The sequence below is a fragment of the Eleginops maclovinus genome, chromosome 15 (assembly GCF_036324505.1).
Source record: "Eleginops maclovinus isolate JMC-PN-2008 ecotype Puerto Natales chromosome 15, JC_Emac_rtc_rv5, whole genome shotgun sequence".
Lineage (NCBI taxonomy): Eukaryota > Metazoa > Chordata > Actinopteri > Perciformes > Eleginopidae > Eleginops > Eleginops maclovinus.
This window is the reverse complement of record NC_086363.1, coordinates 5174440-5201662: the sequence shown is the minus strand read 5'-3', so window position 1 is coordinate 5201662 and position 27223 is coordinate 5174440. Positions and strand designations below refer to the sequence as shown.

Sequence of the window (27223 nt, the reverse complement as noted above, 5' to 3'; positions counted from 1 at the left end):
GGCTTGCAGTACAAGCATAACACTCAAAATGCTGTTACTGATAATACTCACTGACGTCTCAAACCCACATAAAGGTATACGAATACGTGTATCTTGCATATCAGAATGAATACATTTGGAGATTTAGTTGCTGTTCTGGAGCCTTATATCTTATTACAAGCATAAAACAACTCATTTGAAATAGAGATCCTGTGAGAAGCATACATTTTTGCTATATAACCCTCAAACTTAAATTCATATTTAATGGATTTCAGCAAATCTATGTACAATGTTACTCTAATTATCCTGACAGTACATGGAGAATAATGTCTCGTCTTTTAGATTACAGACAACAATGTTTCCATCCCCTACCCCAATCCTTTGTGTGGATAATGTCATTTTACAAGCCTGACATGGCAGTTCATTTAGATTATCCAACATGCATTAGTGAAGAACCCTACTTATTACAGGCATTTTGTTTGGATGTTTCAGAACCTTAAGCATTCATATTCATTCATTGTTCATCATCATAAAAAAGGAGTTTTTCCTTTGGCTTTTATTCCACAGTGATCCACTCGCTCATTAGGGATTTGAAGCTGTGTGCGTACATATAAATGATAAAGTGAGCTATTCATAATACATAACTTCTATGTCATTTTGTCCTTTTTCATCAGGTTCAGTTAGCATGACCATGAGTCTTTGGTCAGTTGGTATTGGTTTGGAGAGAAACTACATCAGGACATTCAGACATTAGGAACTTTTAACAGGCTCTTTATTACCTCCCCCATCTGGAAGTTCAATTTTTCCCAATGCCAAAACTGTGAAGCGACTTTAAATCATGTTGATTAAACCGAATGGCCACTGTGTAGTCCAGTTCAGCAGTAATCTCTTCTGTGTTTACACTTCTCTGTACAGTTTTATAAGTGTTGTGCTCAGATACAATGGAAAAGCCTCAGCTTGTGTGAGGTCAAGTTGTGTCATTGTTTGGCTTTTCTTGAACATAAAGGCCACATACTGAACACGCTCTTAAATCTGAGCAGTCACTGAACCCTGACTGTATCTACAGGGAGCGCTTGCACTCAAATCCAGAGCAGTAAGCTGTGTGAGGAGCAGCATTTGCTGAGCTAAAGATACATGTCCAATGTTATTTTCCCAAGAAAACAACATTTGTTATTCTTTTCTATGTGATTTGATTCTATGCAAGACTATTCTATATTGTTACAGGCTTGAGAGCAGAATGTAGTGATTGTAGCTACGAGAGGATTAGATCTTCCACCAGCGATAAATCTCTCTAAGGGCCAGAGGTCAAGTTTTTCTCTCCTGTAAATCTGCTCACTGGCATGTTTTCATTACCAACAACAACATATCCCCCATATCCCCTAGACTGTGGGTGTGTGTGTGTGTGTGTGTGTGTTTCTGGGTGTGTGTATGGAGGCAGTGGCCTTGGCTGCTGGCTGGACTGTAAGTATTAACCAAGGCTAGCCCCGATGAGTTCCTACTTAAATCATACACAACCACACACACACACACACAGCTGTGTCTCTGAGGTGCTTGTGGATGATTTAACAAAGTCCTCATCACTGCCTCATCAGGTATGGACTGAGAGTGTGTGTATGCGTGTGTGAGAGTGCAGTTGGTCCATTGCAGGATGGATTTACTGCTGGCTGGTCTGAGCTAAGCTAAATCACTTCAACCACTTATCCAGGAGTTATTGCGCATAAACATTCCTCTCTGTGCCCCTGTCTTCCTGTACTTTATTTACACTGCACATTGAAGCTTGCGTTTCTATGCGGTGTAGTCCTTAACTCACTGAACTCTCATTTCAACTTACATTAGTATCATGCTAGTGCTCCTGCTTATAGGTAATACAGTTGAATATGAGAGCTTCTATTAACATCAGTTGCAGAAACTAGTCAAGCTTTTTCTCAATATGCCAAAGTACACAGGGATCTACTGTATGGTAAATGATTTTATGTAGTTCCTTTTCCGGTCTTTCTGAAACCTCAAAGCATTATTTGTAATCACTGTTGTTAAAATGGTTGTGTTTCCCAATGTCAGCCAAATGTCTAACTCAACTCACACAATTAGAGTTAATTAGTGAGCTAGTTACAGCTATAAAATCTGCCAACACCAGCTGAAAACTGACGCCACTTGCTAAAAATAAGACGTCTGCTTTTGTGTAGGGAAAAATGGTTTCAAATGATACTTAATAATAATACTTTTCCTGATAATAGAGACTGTTTCTAAAGCCCTCCCACATTTCTGTACAGTATGTTGCCCCACATTCTAGTCTGAAAATGTAATATAAGTGTAAGGAGAACCACTGGGCCTCCTGGGAGAACATTTAGCGGACCCCCTCCAGCCTGGGGCAAAGGGATCACCTGCAGCAGACATGGTGATTGCATTGAGTGTGTGTTTGTGTGTGGGTGTCCTGTTTGTGTGTGTGTGTATAAGTGTGTCTAAGTAGGGGATTAACTGTCTATAACTTTGTGGTTTTCCTGTTTAGTCTGAGTTGATGACCGTCTGCGAGAGGACAGCTCTTCCCTAGATCAACCCCACACACCCACACACACACACACACACACACACACACACACACACACACACACACACACACACACACACACACACACACACACACACACACACACACACACACACACACACACTGTAGGACCACATGTCCCTCCCTCTTCTTCTTCTGTGATCAGTGTGTGGCCATCTGGAAAAAGGCAGCATTTGGGCCTCTAATTTCCTGAAGTCGCAATTACAAGCAGTAGCTTAAAGCGCGAATAAAGAGGCACATAATGAGGAAAAATATACAGTACAGTAATATGAAAAAGATCCAACTGGCAGAATGTGATTTGTAAAATAAAGGCACCGACTTTGGTGGTTATCGTGACCAATGGATACAAACTGTAACATCAGCTTGAGCCCTGTAGTTTAATAATGTGCGTTTTGAGATAATAAGACCAGCTCAGTCCCGGACACAGCATGTGGATTGGTGCAATAACAGGAGGGAAAGGAAGATCTTGTGATGTGGTTTAAGTTCATGAAATATAATTTATTAAAAGCGAGACGAGGGAAGTGAGATGGAGCGATATCTTGACCCTGCTCAGCCCACAATCTCTGCTTTTTTAAAACCCATCTCTGCCTTTATTTTCTTTGTATAATGGGGACCATTCATTGCTGTCCTCCAAGGCAGGCTGACAGACGGTCTGCTTGCATTTTTCTTTGGAGCTTCATTGCTGATGGAAACACACACACACACACACACACACACACACACACACACACACACACACACACACACACACACACACACACACACACACGGACTCCCGGGGCAGGAAGTCCTAGTGGGAGCAGGATGTTGACTTAGTTTTTATTTCAGCTTTCCCTGAAAACCCCTGGAAATCGTCAGAAGAGCAGCCAACAGATGTAAAGCCAGACATACAGGCAGGGAAAGAAAATATAGAACAATGTTCATTTTCTCACACCAGACAAGTAATAGCAGGAGAACTTAAGGACCTTTATTTACAATTATGGAGGGATAATATTGATAAAAACAGCCGCCGAGGTCAGACTGTTTTCACAAGTTTGATTTGTATAAAGAAAATGTCTCATCTTTTCTTGTTAAATGTTGCTAGTGACACCCTCCAGTAAAGTTTTCTAATTTGCGATAAGCTTGATATGTCATGCATTCAGTGTTACACTTCAGTAAACAGAAACAGAGTGACACACCAACTGTCTTTATGTGCTTTTAATTAGTTAGCAATTAGCATTAATCAGCAGTCAATTGGCATACTAATACACAAAATGCAAGAATCATAGTGCACATTCAGCGTAAATACTCAAGCTTTAAAAATGTTATAAAATATCTATGAACAGAGGGTCACAATCAATCTGTCCACATCATATTCTCAGCATAACATTCTCTAAATGTAAACACTTTCAGATCAAAACCTTCTTCCGTTTTTGAGCCATTTCTGAGATTACTTCTAGTAACGCCTCCCTCAAATAACCAGGTGCTGTTTAAAGTGAATCACTGCCACACAAATTGAAATGGATTAACTTGAAATATCCAGAGAAAAGATGGTGGCATTGAAAATGTTTTGGCTGTCTTTTATTGTCCGAATTTTTATTGACCAATGATGTTTGAGCGGTCGTCTTATGACATTGCCTATCGCCCGACTAAAATGTATCTTTTACTACCTTAAAGTGTGCTTGTAAACTGGCTGCTTAGTTTGGTATTTCTTTGTTAAACTCCAGTATCACCTCTCAGCGCATGGAAAAAGATGCCCAGAAATATAGCCCCACTCCCCTCAGATGCTTATCGGCTTTAGACCATGATATTAGGACTAACTCATCAATAGGGAAGTTTGTGTGAGCGCAGATAAAGAGAGTGACAGAACCGGAGAGCGAGGCAATGTCCAGGTAATGTCATTTAACATGCAGCCTATTAGAAGTGTCGTTCATTAATCCAACGTGTCAGTACACGCACAGGACATGTGGTCCTACAGTGTGTGTGTGTGTGTGTGTGTGTGTGTGTGTGTGTGCGCGTGTGCGTGCTAATACTGAACCTTTTTTGTGAGATATGAGCTTTGCCAAAGTAAAGTCAATATTAAATGGTATGACAATCAGAAGCCAGGTCCAGTTGACAACGAGGAGTGTGTGAGTCTCAGCGTATGATTTGATTTAGACTAACACGTCGCATGATGTAGTAAAGCTTTCATTCGTGATTATTGAAGAAAATCACGCTGGTCGTGCCATTGTTCATATTCCTTTCATTCTATTCAATTATTGTGATTCAAGCCTCAACCACTGAGACACTTTTGTCTTCATGACGCTCACGTTGTGCCATGAAGGTGTTATTCAAGAATATCTCCCTTTAGGGGAGGATAACAGATGCAACACCTGGATGCTCAAAGTAACCCCTGGTGTTAACCCCGCCATAACAAAACAGGGTTTTCCTGACGTCATGATTTAATTTAAGGGGCCCTATTTTGCTAATTTTTATGTTCATATTTGTATTTTGTGCTTCTACTGTGAAGCTCTTTATTTTTCTCATACTGCCTGCAACACCTCTTTTCACCCTCTGTCTCAAACCAGAGCCCAGTCTGCTCTGATGGGTTAGCTGGCCGGCTCCGTTGTGATTGGTCAACAGCTTGTAGATGTCCCGCCCCTTAGCCTATCACGTACAATGTGTGAGAGCACTAGCCAATAGAAGCGCAAGTGTTACATTGGGATGTCATTATGTTACGTAGGTAAACAAAGGAGTCCAATGAAATGTTTCAGGCAGGGGGGGGGGGAGTGTGTGGGAGAGAAACTTTGGGATCGTAGCCTTTGCAGACCATTTACATGCACAACAAGCTATAAAACACTACAGGAAAGTCAAGACTCCAAAAAGCACAATAGGGACTCTTTGAAAGCCGTTTTATATTAACTTAGGTCTTGAACTTTGATGATGCATACAGCACTTGTCTTCACCTAAGCTTATTGTGGTGTTATCCATAAATCTACTTTAATTAGATAATTGTCTTGGGAAATAATTGTTCTCTATCTGATTTATCCAGGAATACACAGTTTGATGATAACAGGATAATTATGTTCTTGTATTAACACTGCAGGATCAGAAATTAAGATAAGGTATTAGTAACATTTAAATTGCTTCAACCTCTTGGTCATATTCTGACACACACACAATTGAATAATACTGGGAATTTATTTGTTTGTGTGTGAGTACTTTGCCTTCATTAGAAAGGAGCTTTGTGTTGTTGGATCTATGATATTTTCCTGTGGTCATACACATGAAGACAATGCAACCTTAATCGGTTAGCAGGTAGCTGTGACCTTTTGTTATCTTGATAAGTCCTGGATAGCCACATATTTAAGTCATGATCTGGAGAGTGTGGGAGTAGACACTCTGTTTCACCTGTATCAGGACATTTTGAGTATCTTCTTCACCTCTCAGGACATGTGTTGAATTCTCCTGCCCTTGTTAAACTATTAAAATCCCATTTCGTGGATTGCCTTGTTTGTGAAACTCAGAGCTGGAAGAAAAATCATATTTCAGGTGTTCAGAGCACATCCGAGCTCACAAAGCTGATTAGTTTTCTTGGACAGATCCTACCAAAGCTGAGGACTAGTTACTGTTTATCTTGTATCTTGGTATAATTTCTAGGTGGAAATTAATGAGTGTGGCGTGTGTATGTGTGTTGTACAAGATGTGTGTGTGTCTGCATTGTAGAAATATGTTTGGTTGTATGTTTTTGCAATTGCTTTTTCCTTTGGTGATTGTGTGTGCTTTACATCTGTATTTCTGTGCGCACACACCACACACTTCTGTATGTAGATATCAGTATGTGGGCTCTGTGTCATGTGTTTATGTGTGTGTGTGTCAGAGTATACAGGATTATCGCAGTCTCATCCTTCATTCCCCTCCTGGCCATGACCCTTTTAAACAACACTCCATCTTTCTCTGGGAATCCCTCCATCCATCTAGATCAATCTTTCATTCTTTCTCTGCATCCATATCTCTCTCACTCCCCCCCCCCCCCCCCCCACATACTCAGGATAGAGGGCAAGAGAGAGAAGGAGAGATACAGAGAGAGATGATCCTGTCTTTTTCAACTTTCTTCTTGTTCCATCAAGCATACATCTAGCCTCAAAACTCAACAATAACACATCCATCACTCACCCACTCGCATGCACACACACATCCATGCAGCAGGACAAGCAGTGCAGAGTCATCGTCCACAGAAAAAACTAATAAAGTTTTATTCATAATGTAATAAGAAGCCTTTATACAATAGAATATATTTGCTGTCGTTCTGAATTTGGTGGAAAATCCAGTCATGTCTGGACATTTTCTCCTTAAGTTTAGATTTAACTCCCATGTTCGTATCCTATTGTCCTTCCGACCACATTGATAAGTAGCGTACTTCAGTAAACACTATATGTTTGCTGGAGCAGGTGTACCCTGGGATATAAATGGAAGTCCTGGGTGCTTTAACTCCTGTTTATAGATTACAATGAAAAACATAAAATCTCTGGTCAGCAAGCAACTGAGGGAGATTCACAGGTGAGGGTAACGCATGGACATATTCGAGTTTATACCTTAACTAATGATGAATAAATAAAAGTCCTTTCCATTGATGGGATGTTTTTTGAGGAGCTCCAGCAGAAGAGGTTTGATTTCTTGTTAGTGAGATGGTTTAGTTTTGACCTTCAGTATTGCTTTTTCGTTGTGCAAAAACATGTGAAGATACGATATGACGATACAATAATGCAAGTCTGACATTTTTCTTGCACATCAGCATCCCCACTTGCAACAGCACTGAGGACCAACACCGAAAACACAGAACGAATCAAAGCCTATTCATAGAAAGAGACCACAATGTCAGTCGGAAAGCTCCCGGAATGTCCAGAAAATCTATGAACCTGGTGACAAGGTCAAGCTAGATTTGGTTGATGCTGATAAAAATCCAATATTTATGTATAAGCATATATCTTTATGTATATATTTTATGGGTTATGACAATTTCTACGTTAGTTGTATTTAAAAAGTTGATCTGATGACGCAATAGTCCGTGTAAATTATTCGGTTTTTTCCATCCATCTTTTCCATGGATGTTTCCTTGTAATCAGTGAAACAACTTATATGACATTTCCCAGCTTTCTGTGTGTGTGTGTGTGTGTGTGTGTGTGTGTGTGTGTGTGTGTGTGTGTGTGTTTATACATTCTCACAGTATTATAATTTAGAGGCTGTATGGCAGCAAATCCTCCGAGACATCTGGTTAACAGAGCGTAGAGGCGGGATAGAGAGGCCAACAGACAGATAGACGGGTTACCATGGTTATCAGAGCAGAAAGAAGAGAATGGAAGGTGATGAACCTGAGTAGATTGTGTGTGTGTGTGTGTGTGTGTATGTGTGTGTGTGCGTGTGTGTGAGTCATAGAGCCGAAGGCAGACAGTCATTGTGTCCTTGTCATTGAGTGAAACGGAAATCTGAGCCCAGTCTTTAGCCGGCCCTCTCCGTGTCCCTGTTGTTATCTCACCTCATTTTTGAACATAAAAGCAAAAGGGAGAAAGTGTTATCAGAGTTGGAGTTGTACCCATGATAACATTCTCCCAGGAAATAATTGTAATGTTTGGTAAAAGTTTCTATGGCAGCCAACAAAGTGACAAAATCTACAAAGAAAATATATTTGAAATCATGTTGGATTTTTTGTTGTTGTTCCCTGCATTATTTTCACTTTCAAAAGATGTTTTTTAATCTGCTTTTTGTATTAAAGTTTGACAATGTGTTATGTGACCATGCAACAGCTTAATGCAGCACCCACCAAATTGAAATAGATGAAAATGGCACTGACTTTGAACACTTTGAACAAAAAAATCCCTTTCCGACCCCTTTTTGATTCTTCAGATTCAGACATGCAGAGCTGATGGGCGTTCATGGTATTAGTCGTCTCAAATCTAGGTTAAATGACAGATTTTCTATCTCCCACACACATTTGTATCCAGATTATGAATCAACATCCAGAATAACACATGATGTTGTTCTAGATTTTCTGGCAGAAGAAGGAGGAAGTCATTAGAAACGGTGTGAAGAAGTATGATTATTAAAGTAACTGATTTGATCTTGTATTAAAGCCTTGAATAAGATATATTTCATACTGAAGACTAGTGTGTTGGCAACATGACAACAAGATGGTACACACTTGTTTGCTATTGTAATAGGTGCATTAAAGGATGAATCCAGTGGGCATTAGTATATATGGATCGTGTACGCTGTTACTCTAATTTTAGAGCGTTTCCTTTTGACTACTATGACTTTTAAAACTGCGAATAGAATTTACAAAAGGGCACAGTGAAGGGTTCATCCTTCCCTCCAATGACTAGAGCCTTTGAGATTTTAATCAAATATCAGACTTAACATTTTGAGACATTAAAAAACTGCCAAAATGAAAAGATGGAAGTGGAAGACATTGAAACGACGTGAACGAAAGCAGTTTTATTATCTTCAAAATGTGCAAGCGGAGTTCAAAGCTCCGATTGAGCTTTTCAAACAAAGCCTTGAATGCAAATGATTCTTTAAACTGCAGTCAATATGTATTTTGTGAAATACTAAATACCGAAGGCTTTAGAGTTGAGAGCTTTTGGAAATGTTTGGATCAAAAGAGCTGAAAACAATCTTACACAGTCACCAAAAATATGATATTAATAATATAGAGTACTGAACGGAAAGGCAGAAGAAAGCCCAGAATGATAAACTGTTATGAATGAAGTTTCAAACTGTTCAGTATTACTAGAATCATTGCATTGAAAGTATTGTGATGTGTGACGGTAGTCTAGACACCCAATTATCATGAGTGACATCATCGTGATGAATTGATAAATATAACTTGTCAACAACAACATAAGCTGCAACACATGAATGGAAAAGCCAATTTAAAATCTTAACTTGACGTAAGTAAGGTTTGATGTCTTTTCTTGGGATCAGGTCCGTGCTCCATTATGGGATTTTCTACAAACTCAACCCGGATATGGTATGAGCTTATCCCCCCACATTTTCCCGTAACACACTGAGAACTTTCCCTCTGTTATGGAAATCTCTGATTCTCAGATATCAGTTGTGAGAATTATCGGGAGGTATGCGTTTGACAGAGTGTGTGTGTATGATATGTTGTGAGTAGTTGTGGGAGAATGTGTACACATGTGTGAGAGAGACTCAGTGTGTCTCAGATGTTCTTCACAGTTCATCAGTGTTGACATCTGGCCAAACAGCTGGACTCATCTGGAAACACACACACACACACACACACACACACACACACACACACACACACACACACACACACACACACACACACACACACACACACAGTTTCTTGCTGTTCCTCTGTATTTTCTTACACTTTTACTCTCCTTCCATCGGATCTCCCCTCTCTGTCGGTGGGTGTTTTCCACGTTTCCACGTCTCTGTGTTTATGTTTGTACATCAGTGCACATGTTGTTTAACTGTGAAAGCTGTTGACCTTACATCACGTCTGAGATATGTGACATTGTGCAGGATGTGCATGTGTTTGTCGGTGTGTATTTGCCAGACAGGAAATGTGAACCATGTGCACAGTATGTTGAGCATTCCAGTACCTTAAGTCCAACACGCTTGTCATTGACTCTGAGACGAATGTGCTTTTACTATGGGAACACACAGCCTAGTAAAAAAAAACCTGTCTTTTGTCTCACGGTGCATTTGTGTGGTGATGACATGTAGACATGAGTTATCATCGCTTTGTTTACAAGTCTCAGAGCTACTTGACTTGCTGGCTGTGAGTGCACTCCCATATTTTATACCATGTGCACATACTATAGACAAACAATGTGATGCATGCCAACGAATCGGAATCCAAGATATCACATTACATGCATTACTATGTTGTAGTAGTTTAGTCCAGATACTGGTATAAGTAACATCACAAAATCCTGCAAAAAAAGTTGTGTGTTTAGCAGTTGTTTCCATAATACAATGAGCTCCAGCAGCGTAAAATAGCTATGGAAAGGAAATGGATAAAACAAAATGCTTGAGCAACATAATGCAAATGGACAGTCCTTTGATAAAGTAGCGGTACATGGCCCTAATCTGCACAATTGAAAACCGGCCAAAAGAATGTTTTCTTTAATCTGTATGCTTCTTTCATCCGAAGATAAAGTGAATAAGGCTTGCACTATCTGTGAGGGGTAAATGATGTTAACTGCATTAGACTGTAACCAAAATATACCCAGATTATATAAATGGCTGGTACAAAACCTTCCCTCCCCCTCATGTTCCCCACTAATTACTCATAACCTCAGAACAACTGTGCGAGCTGGCTCACTCTGAAGAAGACTACTCAGAGAAACTGACACAGTTTAATGATTTTAAGTAAAAAACAGTTGTGCAAAGCAGGTTGTTCTGTGGGTTCCTAATAACACATAATGTGATGCGTTTTAGCAACAAGATGAAATCCTTCTGACCTCTTTTGAGCTGCTCCTAATTCCCTTCAACCTATGATAAGTGATGATCCAACCACACTTTTATTATTATTAATATTAAAAGATAATAACGCTTATTATGTATTATGCCCTTTTTGAAATCCAACAAAGTGGTTTAAAAATACAGGAATAAAAACTGGATAAGTAATAAATCCTCAAGTGTAAAAAAAAAAACTGAAACGCAATTTTGGTAAAACCAAAATAGTCTTACAAATGATAATAATAGGACTTTAAATTAGATAAAAAAATGTTGATATTTTAATGAATTTCATGCATTGTCTTATGTCAGTGTGTTCATTGATACCAACTTCATGTGTGTATCAAGCATAAAAAAGCACGTTTAACATTCTGCTGCATGTGTATGTGTATCAGACTGTATCTATTGGTTTCATTTTTATAATCTGTTTAATTTTGTAATCATCCTTGTGTTTTCTTTCTAGGATTGTTCCCGGCTGTGTTGAACCTGGCCTCCATGGCAGATATCTCCACCAATGCGACTTGTGGCTCTACGGGTCCGGAGATGTTCTGTAAGCTGGTGGAACATGTACCCGGCCAGCCCATCAGAAATGCTCAGTGTCGAATTTGCAACCAAAAGAGTACAAAACCCCAAGGTAAGAAAGACTTGTAGGCATTTTGATTACGGCAATTAATCATGCTCGATTAGTTAATTAGTGCCAGATCGGCCAGATGTTAACAAATCCGTTTGTCTGAAATGATAATCACTGAATGAACTGAGAAATCAATCGCGACATGACAAGATGACGATTGAAAATGAGCCTGCGATCATATTTCATACAAGACAAGTTATTTATTCAATCAGTGATTCAGTTAACCATCAGTCAGTCACTGAAGCAGTCCGTCATCAACCAGCCAGTCAGTCAGCTAATGAGTGCAGTTAGCTTTTGTTACACCTGCTTAGCTAGCTGTGCTTAGTTAGCTTCAAAATCAGACAGTTAGTCATGCAGGGGGAGAGGAGAAAAGAAGGATGGGACTTACCGCTGCAGAAAGAGGAAAAAAATAACGCTTGAAATGGTGAAAATGAAACAGGGATGAACTTAGACCAAAATGTTCTTTTTAAAACAAGTGATTAGATAGATAGATAGAATCGGAGGATGAAACCCTCTTTATTAGTCACATACATGCACACAGCAGAGCACACACAGTGAGATTAGTCCTCTGCATTTAACCCATCCTAGTACTAGGAGCAGTGGGCAGCTATCGTGCAGCGCCCGGGGATTATTTAAATAACAGACTTTCTCAGTGTTTAAAGGAACATTTTGGGCCATATGCTTTTTCTCTTTCTTGCTGAGAGGAATATTAGATGATGAAAACCACTACTAAAGTCCCACTTGGCACAAGGGTTGATAATGAGCTACAAATCCGTCGAATAAAACAACGTTCCGGATACACAGTACAACATACAGTTCAGACAAAATACATTCAAGGGACGAAGTGGTCGTCATATAAAAACTAAAAGTAGTATAGCTACATACTCGATGCAGCACATCAGTTTAATGCTCTGTATTGTGCTACGTTCAATTTCACTGTCTGTATTGGGATGTTGGTTAGCCTAGCTTAGCATAGTTGATGGAATGGAAAAAGACAGTGTTGTGTTGACCAATTATTTTGTTGTTCCTCACTTTCTAATGCATACACAAACCAAAAATGACAAAATATATCTCTAGACGTCTGGAAAAAACTATATTCTAATACAGTGAACCATTTCAGTTTACTGGTTTGTTAGATTTTCTTACAGACAGACTTTTCTATTGAATGGCACTTATTTTATTGAGGAATTCTGCATGTCCCTAATTAACTTCCAATGTAAAATATCTTAGCCACAGGAGGAACTGTAGGGAAGGATGTAGTTAAATAGAGTGAGGAGAGGAAGGACTCCTTTTACTTTTCAATAATTGCCGTGGTTTTTGCAACATAAATGTCACACATAAGTAACTGGAGCTGCAAGTCAACCTGAAAAATCACATTTTCAGTTAAAAATACTCACAAACACATCACCGCTCATACAAAGGTATACACAGCGCATACATAAAAGTGTAACAAAGCGACCTTCTCTATGTGTCAGACTAATAATATGTTTCCTTCCTGTTGCATTCAAGTTATTGTGGGGCATAGTAACCGCAGCGAGGAGCGGATTCTTTATTCAGAAGTGAATTAAAATAATCTAAGAAGGAAAGAAAATCTATAATTTCTCCCTTAGAAGGTAGAAATGTTTGCTTTTGCTATCTGGCCTTGAATGGTTGAAATGCCAGTTTTATATAAAAAAAATAAAAAAATTGGAGCAGAACATTTTCCTCTCAATGCTGCTTTGAAGATTAAAATGACTTTTCGATATTTGAAATATAAGATAACATAGAATTAAATGGCTGATGCACCCTGATATTTGTGTTTCTAGAACAACATCCCATAGAATACGCCATAGATGGGACAAATCGTTGGTGGCAAAGTCCCTCTATCAAGAATGGAAGGGAGTACCACTCTGTGACTATCACTCTGGACTTAAAGCAGGTACCAACACACACATCTGTCATATGATACTTGTGAGTGTATTGTATTAACTTCCACATGTATTCCCTCGGGCTTACCCCATCTTTACACTAATACTGAGTCAAGCATTCCCACCCTGTAGCATTGACACTTGGCTCCTTCTTCACAAAGAACGGCAGCTGCGGTCGGATTTATGTTTTTTTTCAAAGGAATTGAATGGTGACTCGTCATTACTGGAATCCACTGTAAGTGCCATGAATCCAACCTGACCGCAGCCTCTATTGTCTGAGAGTAGCAGACGAAAACCTTTTCATCCAGGATCATTTAACAACATCAAAAACATTTGTATGAGTCGGTGTTTTGAGGCAGTTTAAGCACTATTAGGAAAACATAATTTGGGTGAAAACAGTCAGAGTATTCAGTGGGGATAAAACCAATCTTCAAAGGAAACAGAACAGGGAAAATTAAAACTATTTTTTATCACAAAATCATGAACATTTCTTTCTGAGAAGTATGTGTTACCCAGCTCGGTCGTGGAAAATAAGCAACCAACCAAAAATACTTTAAAAAGATGTAAGAGAAGTTGGAGGTGACCCACCAACCTGGATCAGCCTGCAGCAGCACACATGTGTATAGAGAAGCACTTACACCCCCCATATGGAGACATTTCAATTTCAAATTAACCTATTGCCTCTACACAGCACGACCAGGTGTCTGCTGGATTGACCCCAGGACCTTCAGTATGATATCACCAAGATAATATTATTACCCGTAGTCATATCTCAGCTGTTGAAATTGTACGATGTTTAATATACTGTTTTTTATTTGAATTATAGAAGTAACACCCTTCGATTTGCCAACTATTGAAAAATGAATTGGACTTGAGCTTTCATTTTCATTATTTTGTGCAGTTTATAACGTAAATCTTTTAATAAATTGAAAATAAAGTTGAATCCATGACAAGATTTGAGGTAAAGCTGCCAATCATCAGCATCACAGCCCCTAACAAACTTCTCTTGGCTACATTTCTTTAATACAATTGAATAATGAATGACTTAAAATATACACACACAACTAAACTAAACAACTAAATGCAGTTTGCATCCAACCAGAAAGTGCAAAGAGTAGTTAAGTACATTTGTTTTTTATGAATATACATAACAGGCAAATGCTAAATACAATGGTCAAAATGCTGCCCATTTTGAGTTGCTTTTTGTGGACTGTCCATGATCTTGCTCCTGTAACCACAGTCTCATTATACGTACACATCCTGCTGCTTGCTGGTTATTGCATTGTAATCAGAGCAATTAGTCTATTATATAACAAAGGTTTTGTCATCCAAGCAATTAAACTACCTGCTTGTTTTTTACAGCAGTGCTGAAATTAGTCAAACCAACTTAGCTATCAATCATTTCATAAGCATGCTTGTCACTTTTTAAATAATTGCGTTTCCATTTATGATTTGGAACGCTTGGCAGGAATTTCTGTGATTAAGGGTCTGTGTACTGGCATGGGAGATTTAGGACATCTAGTTTAGTTTACTTTAGAAGTGTGATTAAACTGATTACACCACCACTGTTTAATTACATAGATGTCATGAAAATAAAAGTAATGAAGGTGTGACGAGAAGCCTTCGGTTTTTTATTAGAAGCAAAGAAAAATTGCTTTAAAGATTAAAAGTGATCAACGTTATATGAATAAAAAATCCCAGAATTCCATACAAGTATGCAACATTGGAAAAAATAGCAATAAGACAAGAAAAGAGGCCCTTTTTATGACCTTTTATCCCTTTTCTGTGGTGTGTTATACAGGTTTTTGTGCGTGTAAATGGTCTGCAAAGGTAAAGATTCCAAAGTTTCTCTCGTATACTCTAATCTTTTCTGTCTTTGTTCACAACACACTGCAGAAATGCTTTAAGTGTATCAAGAAAGTAGAGAGTTATAACAGGAATATAGGTTCAATTCATAATGTAACAGAAGTGAGGGACAAAAGACGAGACGTACTTAGAGATAAACTGAACACAAACCACAGCGCAGAGAAATATAAATTATAGTTCATTAAAAAGCACTTTGAGGCCAACTTAGATGTGAAAAGGTGGTAAGAGGCAAATTGTGCTTTGGACAAGAGTGCTATATAAAGCCAGTCCCATTTACCACTCTTTATTTATTGTCGAACACCTCTTTACAGGCTTTCCCTGTGACACAATAAATGCACTACCTCATACTGCTTAAAAGTTACCTTTCTATACTATATAAATAATTAAACTCACACTCAATACAGACTTAGGGTCAGTGCAGTGCGCTAGTTAACAAAACAAGAGAAAAAAGGATGATTAAAAAAAGTTTTGATTCCTGTTTTTGTGAATATTGTAATATTTGTGCCTCATTTTATTAAAAAGGATTCAATTTAGAGCTTGAGATAGAGAACATGAAACAGTAAGAAGCAAGCCTGAGATGAGCTGTATTTATTCATTCTTTATTTGTTTTTGCCACCCATCACGTACGTAGATTATCATTATATTTCTGGACAGGAAGTAGAACAGCAGCCATCTTGACATGTTAATGGCTTCAGGCCCATCAATCACGCCTATCACCACCATGGTGTGGCTACAGAATATAAATACACATTTCTAAACGGTCTCAGACGCACAAACACAAGTTCTCACACCTGTCCCTCAAACTCTATGCACACCGAATGCCTGATACGCACTGTTCTTGCCACAAACTTGCATACAGCACGGTTCCTTCAAATATATGAAGATTTATTTATTAAAAATGCTGACAGCCTGATAAGTAGTAGTGTATGGGGAAAAAATGTTACAGTATGTTCCATTTGTCAAGATCGGGTTTCCTAAAAGCTTTTTAATAATGGCGTATTTTTCCTCAATGACCACCTACTGGGCCGCCTCGGCTCTGACAGTCGTCAGCGGCCACGTTTGACGTGTTCACAGTTTATATTACGTGTATTTATTTCAGGAAAAAGCTTTCCATCACCTCTAAAGCTGGAATCATTAAGCCTTTTATTTGACAAAAAAAGAAGATCTTCAGGATTAGTATTCAAATAATTATAGTATACCTGTCATGAAGGAATGAAGGGTTGTCTGATTCAGTGGCTCAACGTAAACATATAGGGGTAAACTCCTTTTTTCACTTTAGTACAGTGACGAAAATTATTCAAGTACTCATTTATATAATATATTCTCAGAAATTGGACAAAAAATGTCCTTTCTATCATGTAACTCTCACTTTAACACTCCTATAAATGTTGTATTGATCAAAGTAAAAGTAGATCGACCTCACGCCTGATTTGCAATGATCGCCTGTGTACTGGCTGCCGTGTGTTTGTGTGTGTGTGTGTGTGTGTGTGTGTGTGTGTGTGTGTGTGTGTGTGTGTGTTGAACGAACATGTGCGTTCCACAGTGGGTGTTGTATGTGTGTATATGTGTGTGATTCGCTATCAGACCAACGGAAAGCTATTTACCCTCCAGTGCTCTGAATTTCCCTTGCGAACTCCGTCATCTCACTCAGAAAATGACATTGTGTGTGTGTGTGTGTGTGTGTGTGTGTGTGTGTGTGTGTGTGTGTGTGTGTGTGTGTGTGTGTGTGTGTGTGTGTGTGTGTGTGTGTGTGTGTGTGTGGTTATCGCCTGTGACATCACCACCCTCATTTCCTCTCTTGTTATTGTTGAACCTCTCTAGATGGAAAGACTAAATAATGAGAGAGTGGGAGCTGAGGTTGTGTGTCCGTGTGTGTGTGTGTGTGTGTTTGAGAGACGGTTGAAGGCTGTGTGTGTTCCTTATCATATTTGATGAACTCTTGAATTGTAATTTTGCATCTCAATTGACAATCAGAATAAAAGTCCTTTGCTGATTAATTAAATTAATGGGCTGTTATACCTCCACTCTTTCCGTATCAATGTGTGAAGTCCTGAGTTGCCCTAAGCTTAAGAATTAATAAAAAATTGGATCAATAATTTGCCAGTCATTGTATTATGCCTTCTTTACCGTGAGGGGTTAAACCTTGCCTCGCTTGCCTTGGCAACAATCGTTCGTCGCCTTCATAACGGTTTCAGTTAAATTGCAGCTATTATGGAGATACATCGGTCAGTTTGATAGACGGACATTTTGTTCTAAGTCCTCAAATGACGCACAACCTCTGTTCTCTGACGGCGGGAGGAGAACATGGCAGCGATCGGAGGAAAAGTGGCTGTCACTCAAAGTGCCAACATTATCCGGAGCTCTTAAATACCTCCACAGACAGACACACACTCACAATGACAAGCATTAATACACACATGATACATTCATAATGTTTTAAGTCTTCTCCAGGCACAAGCATGCAGTTTGTTGATTATTTTACCATGTGACAACTGTGTACATGTAACTGTTAAAGCCTGTAATGCAGTGATCAAATTGACTCAACCAGAGACAGTGGTTTTACACTTTAAATTACATTTTAATTTTCATAAAACCAGCATTTGTGTTTTAGAGAAAGCTTCAGGACAGATGGGTGGAAGTGGGAAGTGGGTGTTGGACATGATCAAGAAAAAACAATAACAGACAAACTACTAAACTAAAATATTTAAGATCACTTAGTATTGCAGCTTGACACCTTGGCTCTTCAACTCAAACTCATTGCAGTCCACTTTATCGCAGACGGCTAAAAGGCAGCTTAATGAGGCGCATGTTTGAGTCCACTGGCTCTTGAAATCAGTCTTTATGAGGACTCGGTTAACGTTTACCCACCATAGTTATAGCTTTATGACATGCTGTGTTTGGCATATTCATCTTGTGTGTGCTAAACATTACGTTTTGTATGCAGCAAAAATACTTAAACTAAAAGACAATCTGGCCTTTTCGTCACTTTTTTACTAATATAATTAAGAGCGATATGAGAAAAATATCTGGTGAGAGCTTTAAACGCCCGAAAAAATGATTCATTACTAAAAGAAGAAAAATGAAACATCTGCTGTAATGAAACTTTGTTGGTCTACGTTTGACAGTATCTCAGGCCAAAGTGAGAATGTGGGAGAGATTGCAGCATCTGGTGTTTTGTGCAGACTTAAAGCCCATTTAAAAAGCTTAAGGCTAAATTACGACCAAGTCTGTGAGCGAGCGTGTTCCTGTTTTATTTGTGTGTCTATCTGTGTTTTTTGGCAGTTCAGACAGAGAGGCAGACTTAACGAGACTGGATTGTTAAAACATCAGGACATTTCTCCGTTTTATCCGGAGGCCGGTGTCTGCGTATGGTGCAGCGTGTCCACGTCCCATGTGAAAAACACAATGAATTCCCGTTTTTTTTTTCTTATCTCACATTTTTTCCCCTGCAATTCGGTTAAAAATTGAACTTTATGCTAATGTGTTTGCTGCAGAACTGTCAAGAGACTGTCATTCAAAATGCTGCATCATCTCCCCCCAAATTGTTTTTAGTGGCAGCTCAGTGGAAAAGCAGAGCGATCTTGAGATGAGATGACTGTGTGGCTCCTGTGAAAATCTGCAGCTTGTTTGCCTGCACTCAGCTTGGCAGTCAGGGATGTTGGATGATTCACAGTATTTAGAACGGGGCCAAAAGCTACTTTATTAGTCCAGTGAGATGTTAACACATTTTCTCTTGAAGTGACAGTACATTTTAACGAGTCTGCATCCCACGTCTGTTACTCTATCCACCTGTGTCTCTGTATATTGTTTGTGTCTGAAAACCCAATCTTTCTGTCTCATTCTGATCTTCCTCCGCTTCTGTTCTATTTTATGTGCTTTTGTCTTTCAAATCCTGTCATAATTAGCTGGAGCGCTAACTGGAATCGGGGTTTGATGCCAGTTCATCTGGCCAGAAATGTTTTAACACGTTTCCATGTGAATGGCCCGTAAACACCAGCTGCCCAGTAAAACCGCTGTCTGTGTGTGTCCAAATCACACTCACACAAAATGGATTCTTCACGGTCCATTTGTTTGTGGGCATCTCAACTATACTGGACTCAGGGTCGAGAGGGATGGATCATCATTAAATTAAACAATTGAAGTGCTCATTGAGCTGCTTTGCTCAAATGTATCATACCCTAGCATGTCATGACTACTTCCTGTTAAATGTGTAAGAAGAACTATTTGGAAATGACTGATAATGTGTAAGGTATAGAGTGTGTAAACCCCCTTGTGAGATGTAGAAGACTCTTGTCATATCTCAAGATAAATGCTTCTCTCTCTACCCTTTATAGAAATGTACCAAACTCCTCTGCGTCACTTTTATCTGAAGAAAAGTGCAATAAAAAACTGAGCAAATTCAGTCTGTTTATTTTAGAATCACAGAATTATTCATCAAAAACAAAGTACAGATCAGAGGAACATTTAATCTGGGGCTAAATGAGTCACATTGTTTCATTCTGTTCCTCAAAGTTAAGGACAATGTATTTTTTTTGTAATACATAAAAGATAAATAAAAAACTCCAAAAGGGAATCTAGCCAATTCAATTATAAACCAAATGCTGAGAACTTACCTACCTGACAGTAAACGTCATGGATGCAGAAACCATTTATAGGCCAGCCGTGTGATTTCTTGCAGATAGATGTTTATATTGTTGATGCTCTTTAGGCAAAAAGAACCTCATCTAATCCACAACTGATCAAAACACTGAATATGACACACACACACACACACACACACACACACACACACACACACACACACACACACACACACACACACACACACACACACACACACACACACACACACACACACACACACACACACACACACACACACACACACATTGCACATTGCATTAGCTGTGTTCATCTATGTTTAGCTACCGGAGCTGCCTAGCTGTCCCAAAGCTGTCAGCATATTACAAGCTACCACGGAGAGCTCTCTTACACACACACACACACACATACACACACACACACACACACACACACACACACACACAAACACACACACAGTCTGGAATACAGGTAACATTGAGTCTTTGTAGGAGGTTTGAATGACTGCTCTAAGGTTACCCTGAAATTCACTTTCTCTCTCTCTCTCTCTCTCTCTCTCTCTCTCTCTCTCTCTCACACACTCACACATACACACTTGGTAGATATCTCCCTATTGTAATTGCTGCAATGTGACACTGCTTCCCACATCACGAGAAGAAAGAGAGAAATACTCACAGAGAGAAAGAGGACGGGGTGAGAGGTGGGGTTGTGAAGAGAGAAACGGGCGACAGCGTTTGACCTACATCCTGTGTGTGTGTGTGTGTGTGTGTGTGTGTGTGTGTGTGTGTGTGTGTGTGTGTGTGTGTGTGTGTGTGTGTGTGTGTGTGTGTGTGTGTGTGTGTGTGTGTGTGTGTGTGTGTGTGTGTGTGTGTGTGTGTGTGTGTGTGTGTGTGTGTGTGTGTGTGTGTGTGTGTGTGTGTGTGTGTGTGCGCGTGTGTGTTGCTGGTGTTAGTTGTTGAACTGAAGAAAAAAGTCACTCTAAACTTAGACCGGTTCCGTTCATTGACAAAGAATTTGGTCATTCCCTTTTCCTTTTTCAAATTTTTAAAAAGCTTTAAGTAAAAATATAAAACCTCTTCATTTCTCTAAAGTATATGTTCCATATTTACGAGGCACATAATAAAGGAAATCAAAAGTAATGTTCATCAAGGTGTCAGTGATTACTCAAGATGATGATTTTTTAAGTGTCAAATCTCAAGTTAATCCTCACTCAAGAGCAACCTTTTAAAATAAGACTAGACCAAATAGTTTTTTGAACATCTAGAAAATGTGTGACAGGAAGTGAGTAGAGTCGTTTTAAACAAATCAAATCCTTTTTAAATGCTTTTTTTAATTTAAAGTTTTAACATACTGATGAGAATTTGACTTTGTGGAGGTCAAATGAAAACGTAGCAAAAACTAGGACAAGGTTCAAAACAATGATTAACGCTGCAGAAAGTTTAAACACTTCAGTGGAAAACCAGTGTCATTCAAACCACAGGTAAAATATAATAAATGAAACGTTTTTTAATCGGTCTATTGTCGTTGTTTTTAAGGTTTTCCAGATAGCCTACCTGATCATAAAGGCAGCCAACTCCCCGCGCCCAGGTAAGCATCCCTCTTCCTGGTTTGTATTAAAGGCATGCTGTTTCAGACGGTAATACAACTGCTCTGATTATAAAAGGAAACAATGACTGTCTCATTAAAGTGCCAGCTACAGACCTGTTTGCTTTACGACTGCACAGAATGATTTGGAATCTCAAGATCCCATTCAATAAAATGCACTTTAACTTTAGTCTGTAATTTCTTTTTATTACGTGCAGATGTTTCTTTGAGGTTAAAACTCAGCTCATAAAGATACCAATAATCCTGATGAAGTTATTGTCTATTAAAGCTTTGCTATGATTCACTCACTTCTGCCATAACTATGCATGTTTTGTAGGTGCTCAGTTACTGTGTAAAGAAAAGGCTTTTTATATTCAGTTATTTTTATATAAACATGTGTGAGAAAAGGCCATTATAACAGAAAAAATAGACCAAAGGTGTTGTAAAATCTAAAAATAAAGTCATGATTTTGGGATAACATGAATTCCATCACCCTTTTTCTACTTTTGCAGGTTTTAGACATTCTTATTAAGTATCTATTTTAATGTTTTTGTTGTTAAAATAAATGGTTTAACTCTCATTTACTCCTCTAATAAAGTTTGACAGGAACTTTTCTTTGGTAAATACAGTCTGATTGTCTCTCGTCTGGAAAATAGCCATCGAATTGATTCAGGAGGTGGACTATCACAGTGTTCGTCCAGGCTATTAATAAATATGTGAAATTGAATATTCCGTCAATTTTCTATGTATTTTAAATAGTTTGACCTCAGCACAGTCTTGGACCTCCATCATAACGTTTATTGATCATTTTCCCTCTACATACCACACGTTTAAAGCCTTTCATCATCATTTTTGTAACCCATATTTTTCTCCACAGGTAACTGGATCTTAGAGCGTTCAATAGATGGCATCACCTTTGACCCCTGGCAGTACTACGCCATGACAGACACAGAGTGCCTGACGAGGTTTAACATTAACCCACGGACCGGAAATCCATCCTACAACAGAGATGATGAAGTTATCTGCACGTCCTTTTATTCAAAGATCCAGCCTCTGGAAAACGGAGAGGTAACACTTACAGCTATGAAAGTTATTACTCTGCCGCTGTAGACTGTAGTTGAGTTGTGTTTGGATTTAGGTTGATTTAAATGGTGCTCAGAGGTTAGGTTGACCCAGACTGGGATGTAGTGGGTCAAGTTTAATGAGGTTGGGAAGACCTTTATGTGGCATGTAGAGCACAATAAATTGGATTATGCTTGGCCTGCTTGAATTGCATTAAGTTAGACTGACATGTTTTATGAGGATGATGTAGTTTGGTTTAGGTCTCAAAATGGCGAGTCGGGTTGAAATGACTCAACTTGAATTACCAAGAACTACTAAGGGAACAATTAGACAAAATGCAGCTTCTGTTGTATTTTCTTTAAATACATATAAAGGTAAAGATATTTTCAGCTTTCATTCACACAATTGTACAACTTTCAACTGGAATTGAACATTTTTACTTTAGATTTTTATAATGAGGACCAAACATCCGGATGCAAATAATGTACATTGATGTAAAGTCAAAAGCTGTCTGAGTCTTTGAGACGGCAAAGTAATCCTCAAAGAACAGGCAGGAGTAAAAATCCAAAGCAGCATAAGGCATTGTTTGTGTGAGAGCTGGTATTGACATCCCATCATACCGTCGTGTTCTTAATGTGTCTCTTGCCTGTTCTTAAGGCAGGCCGGGGTCAGACTGGCGCTTCATGGCTGTTAGGCGGCTGGGATAATATGAGAAATAGAGTGATCTGATGGATTAGTGTGCATCCTAAGTGACTGATTAGGAGGACTAGGGGCTGGAGTAGGAGTGCGGGCAGGTGACGATCAGGTCATGTCAGGAAGGGCTGCGGGCAACAGGCAGTCTGGATGTGAGTAACAGTTTGGGAGCACATGTTGCTACAGGAGAGGAAATTATTAATAAGCAGAACATTTCAAAATGTACTAAGAAGAAGTTTAACTCATGACACCAGATACAACTGTAATGAAACATCACAAATCTTTATAGAACAGAAAAACTGTATATCTTTACCATAAGCTTTCATTTTAAAATGCTACGTTTTCAAGTAAATACCAAGATGAGATGCACACACACATTTATATAATTTAATTCAATGATAGAAAACCCACACATATGCACACAACTGTTTACTGTTATGTTGCTTTGATCAGCTGTGTGTGTATGAATTCACCCACTAAGAACTGAAGGGCAAGCCTACGATTACTGACATTAATGAAGAGAAAAAGGACACACACACACACACACACACACACACACACACAAATGCAGACACACACACAAATGCAGACACACGCGTACATGCACACATGCAGTGAAAACAAACTAATCGCATATCTACGTCTCCCACACAGGCCTCTAATTGGCGCCTGTCTGAATATTCATACACATTTACATGGGTGCTGTGTGTGTGTGTGTGTGTGTGTGTGTGTGTGTGTGTGTGTGTGTGTGTCGCACATGCCTGGATGGTGTGTCTGTGTCCTGCGGGGGAGCGCTAGAGGGGGTGCGAGCTGGGAGATGTCAAGAGCTGCAAGTAACGACAGAGGTGTCTGAATGTGTGTGTGTCTGTGTGTTTGTGTGTGTGTGTGTGTGTGTTTGTGTGTGTGTGTGTGTGTGTGTGTGTGTGTGTGTGTGTGTGTGTGTGTGTGTGTGTGGTTGACAGCTCCCCAGCCGTCTGATCACAGTGAAACCATAATGAGTCGTAGGCGATGTGTCACAGCATCGCACACACATTCACAATGTCACCCCACCATTCATCACACACACACACACACACACACACACACACACACACACACACACACACACACACACACACACACACACACACACACACACACACACACACACACACACACACACACACACACACATACACACACACACACACACACACAACCATCTCCTTCGTTACTTCCAAGTGTGCAGCTTGCACCCATCAAGTGTGCCCCCTTGACACACACACACACACACACACACACACACACACACACACACACAACCGAACACGGCCCACTTGAGAAGACTTCTTTGCAGCTCCCAAATGTTGCTTTTGGCCACATTAGTCAGACAGACAGACAGACAGACAGACAGACAGACAGACAGACAGACAGACAGACAGACAGACAGACAGACAGACAGACAGACAGACAGGTCCTGACACTGATTCTTATTCTTCTCCCTCATTCAGCACATAATACCGACAGTTACTATTCTAATCATCTATGTATTGTGTTCAATTTAAAATGAATGTCTAGCAGTGAATGTTCGATTATGAGGTGAAAGTTAAACGATGAATTTTCGGGTAAACATTTTTCGAGGTGTGCAGATGTGCCCACATTCAATTTGTGGAAAAAAGGCATTTTAAATGAATTCATTGTTGTTATTGTGTATCTTTTGAATGCTTTGTACCAGTCTAGCTCCCTCTGTTTACCAGAGTAGATGTTTGGTTCCAGTTAGTCGTGGCTGAAAAGGTAAAAACACAATCAAAAAGGTTAGAAAGAGCATTGCAAAAAAAAGGGTCTGAAAAGAAAGAAATCTTTGTTGTTTTTCTTGTTTTGTTTTTATTTTTTGCAAAGAATCATCATGTCCTTATGCTTCTTATCAACATTATCTTTACATGTTCCACTTCTTAGTACCTCTGCTGGCACTACTGTATCTCCAGACGGTCTTTATGAACACATTACAATCTGATTTGGAAATCTCTGTGGCAAATGCTCTGACCCCACAGAACCACAAAATCTTCTCTTTTCCTCAGCCCTTTGGAAACATGTACCTCTATAAGTAAAGGAGTTACATTGTGTTGTATATTATATCATTACTTTTGACTTGCAGTACAAATACTGAAAACAACTCCTCATTTTGAGCTTTTTGTTGCCAAATTTGTCAGACTTTTAATTTTTGCTCCAACAACCAACTCACCAACTTTGTGAACTTTTGGAGAATAAACAAGACTTCCTGTTACAAATATGTTCTTGCTACTCATCCTCCTCCAATCTGTTCTGTGTTTGCTTTTTCTTAAGTACACTGAAGAAGCTTTTCACTCCTTGTACTCTCTAGATTCTGCAGTTGCGAGGAACTAAAAGCACCTTTTAATGTGTCTCATCACATCGGCTCAGTTTAAGTCCGCTGTCACATGTCAGCACTCACCTGTCTCTGTCTATAGATCCACACGTCCTTGATCAATGGCAGGCCGAGCGCAGATGACCCCTCCCCGACCCTGCTGAACTTCACCTCTGCCCGCTACATCAGGCTGGTGTTTAGGCGAATCAGAACGCTCAACGCTGACCTCATGACTTTGACACTGCGTGACCCGAAGGAGATCGATCCCATTGTGACGAGAAGGGTAATGCTCGACACACTTTACTTTCTTTCCTTTGTTTTGTTTTTGGGGAAAGTATTATTCAATTAAATTCAAAGAAGCTTTATTGGCATTACCGTGTCAAAAACACAGTAAAGCCAAAGCTATGTAATTTAATATCCTTAATCGAAATGGACAAGATTATCTCAATATGTATTTGCAATTGAGGCCATTTTGGTTGTTCCATTTGTGAGTCAGAGCCCCATACAGTAAAGGTGCAGACGGTGGGCAGCTGTAGCATTGGAGGTCCAGTCTGTCTATTCCCAGCTACGCACATCCACATGTCAAAGTATCGTTGCACACCGAACCCCAAATTGCTCCTGATGGTCAGCACCAGGCCACATGGTAGCTTGCTGCCATCTGTGTGTGTGTGAGTGGATGAATAAAAGTCAAATTGTAAAGTGATTCAGCAATTTACTATTACTGCTGTTTGACAAACCACCAGATGTGGTTTTTACTATTGCGGCATAAATGAAATGAAACATCCTATTCTTATTATGCTCATTAACACTGTTTCCTCACCTCTCTCTTTCAGTATTATTATTCCATTAAGGACATCTCAGTCGGAGGGATGTGTATCTGTTACGGCCACGCCAAAGCCTGTCCGCTCAACACCGCTACCAAGGTAAAATACTTAACTCTCTTTCTCTCAGTCCACTTAACAATACCACCGAGGTAATAGAGCTGCTTCATTCTGCGGAACAGGAGCAAAGAGGCACCTCGGGCACCAGCTTTTTATCTACCGCCTTGTATCAAAGTTTCTGTGTGTGTGTGTGTGTAGAAGTTCAGCTGTGTGTGTAACTGACTATCTTGCAAGGGACACAGGTGACACAGTGAAGCGTTGTCTCCCATGTCACTTCAAACAGTGGAGTGTTTGATACCAGACACCTGATCTTTCTCTTTCTAGCTCACCGCACACACACACAGACATATGCACATACACACACATACCAACACACACACACACACACACACACACACACACACACACACACACACACACACACACACACACACACACACACACACACACACACATACACACACAGATTCTCGTGTCCTTTACATGTCCTGAGGCTGAACCACGAAGACTAACTCAGATGTGACACTGGTGTCTGGTCCCTCTGTGATGATGTCACTGACAATAAGTGATGTCACTGATCCAGTTTCCAGTGCTCTAGTTTCTTCTCCTCTCCTATTCCCTTCTCTATTGGCCATATTAAAG

General features: G+C 39.5%; 1 protein-coding gene across 1 annotated transcript in view; it reads left to right on the top strand.

The window, feature by feature from the left end:
* lama2 (laminin, alpha 2) overlaps positions 1–27223 on the top strand; it is a 160640-nt gene that overhangs the window by 19424 nt on the left and 113993 nt on the right. Inside the window, 6 exon segments of the mRNA XM_063902014.1 lie at positions 11457–11627; positions 13430–13542; positions 21535–21586; positions 22461–22651; positions 25804–25983; positions 26534–26623. Of these exon segments, the coding sequence (XP_063758084.1) occupies positions 11457–11627; positions 13430–13542; positions 21535–21586; positions 22461–22651; positions 25804–25983; positions 26534–26623 (797 nt within the window).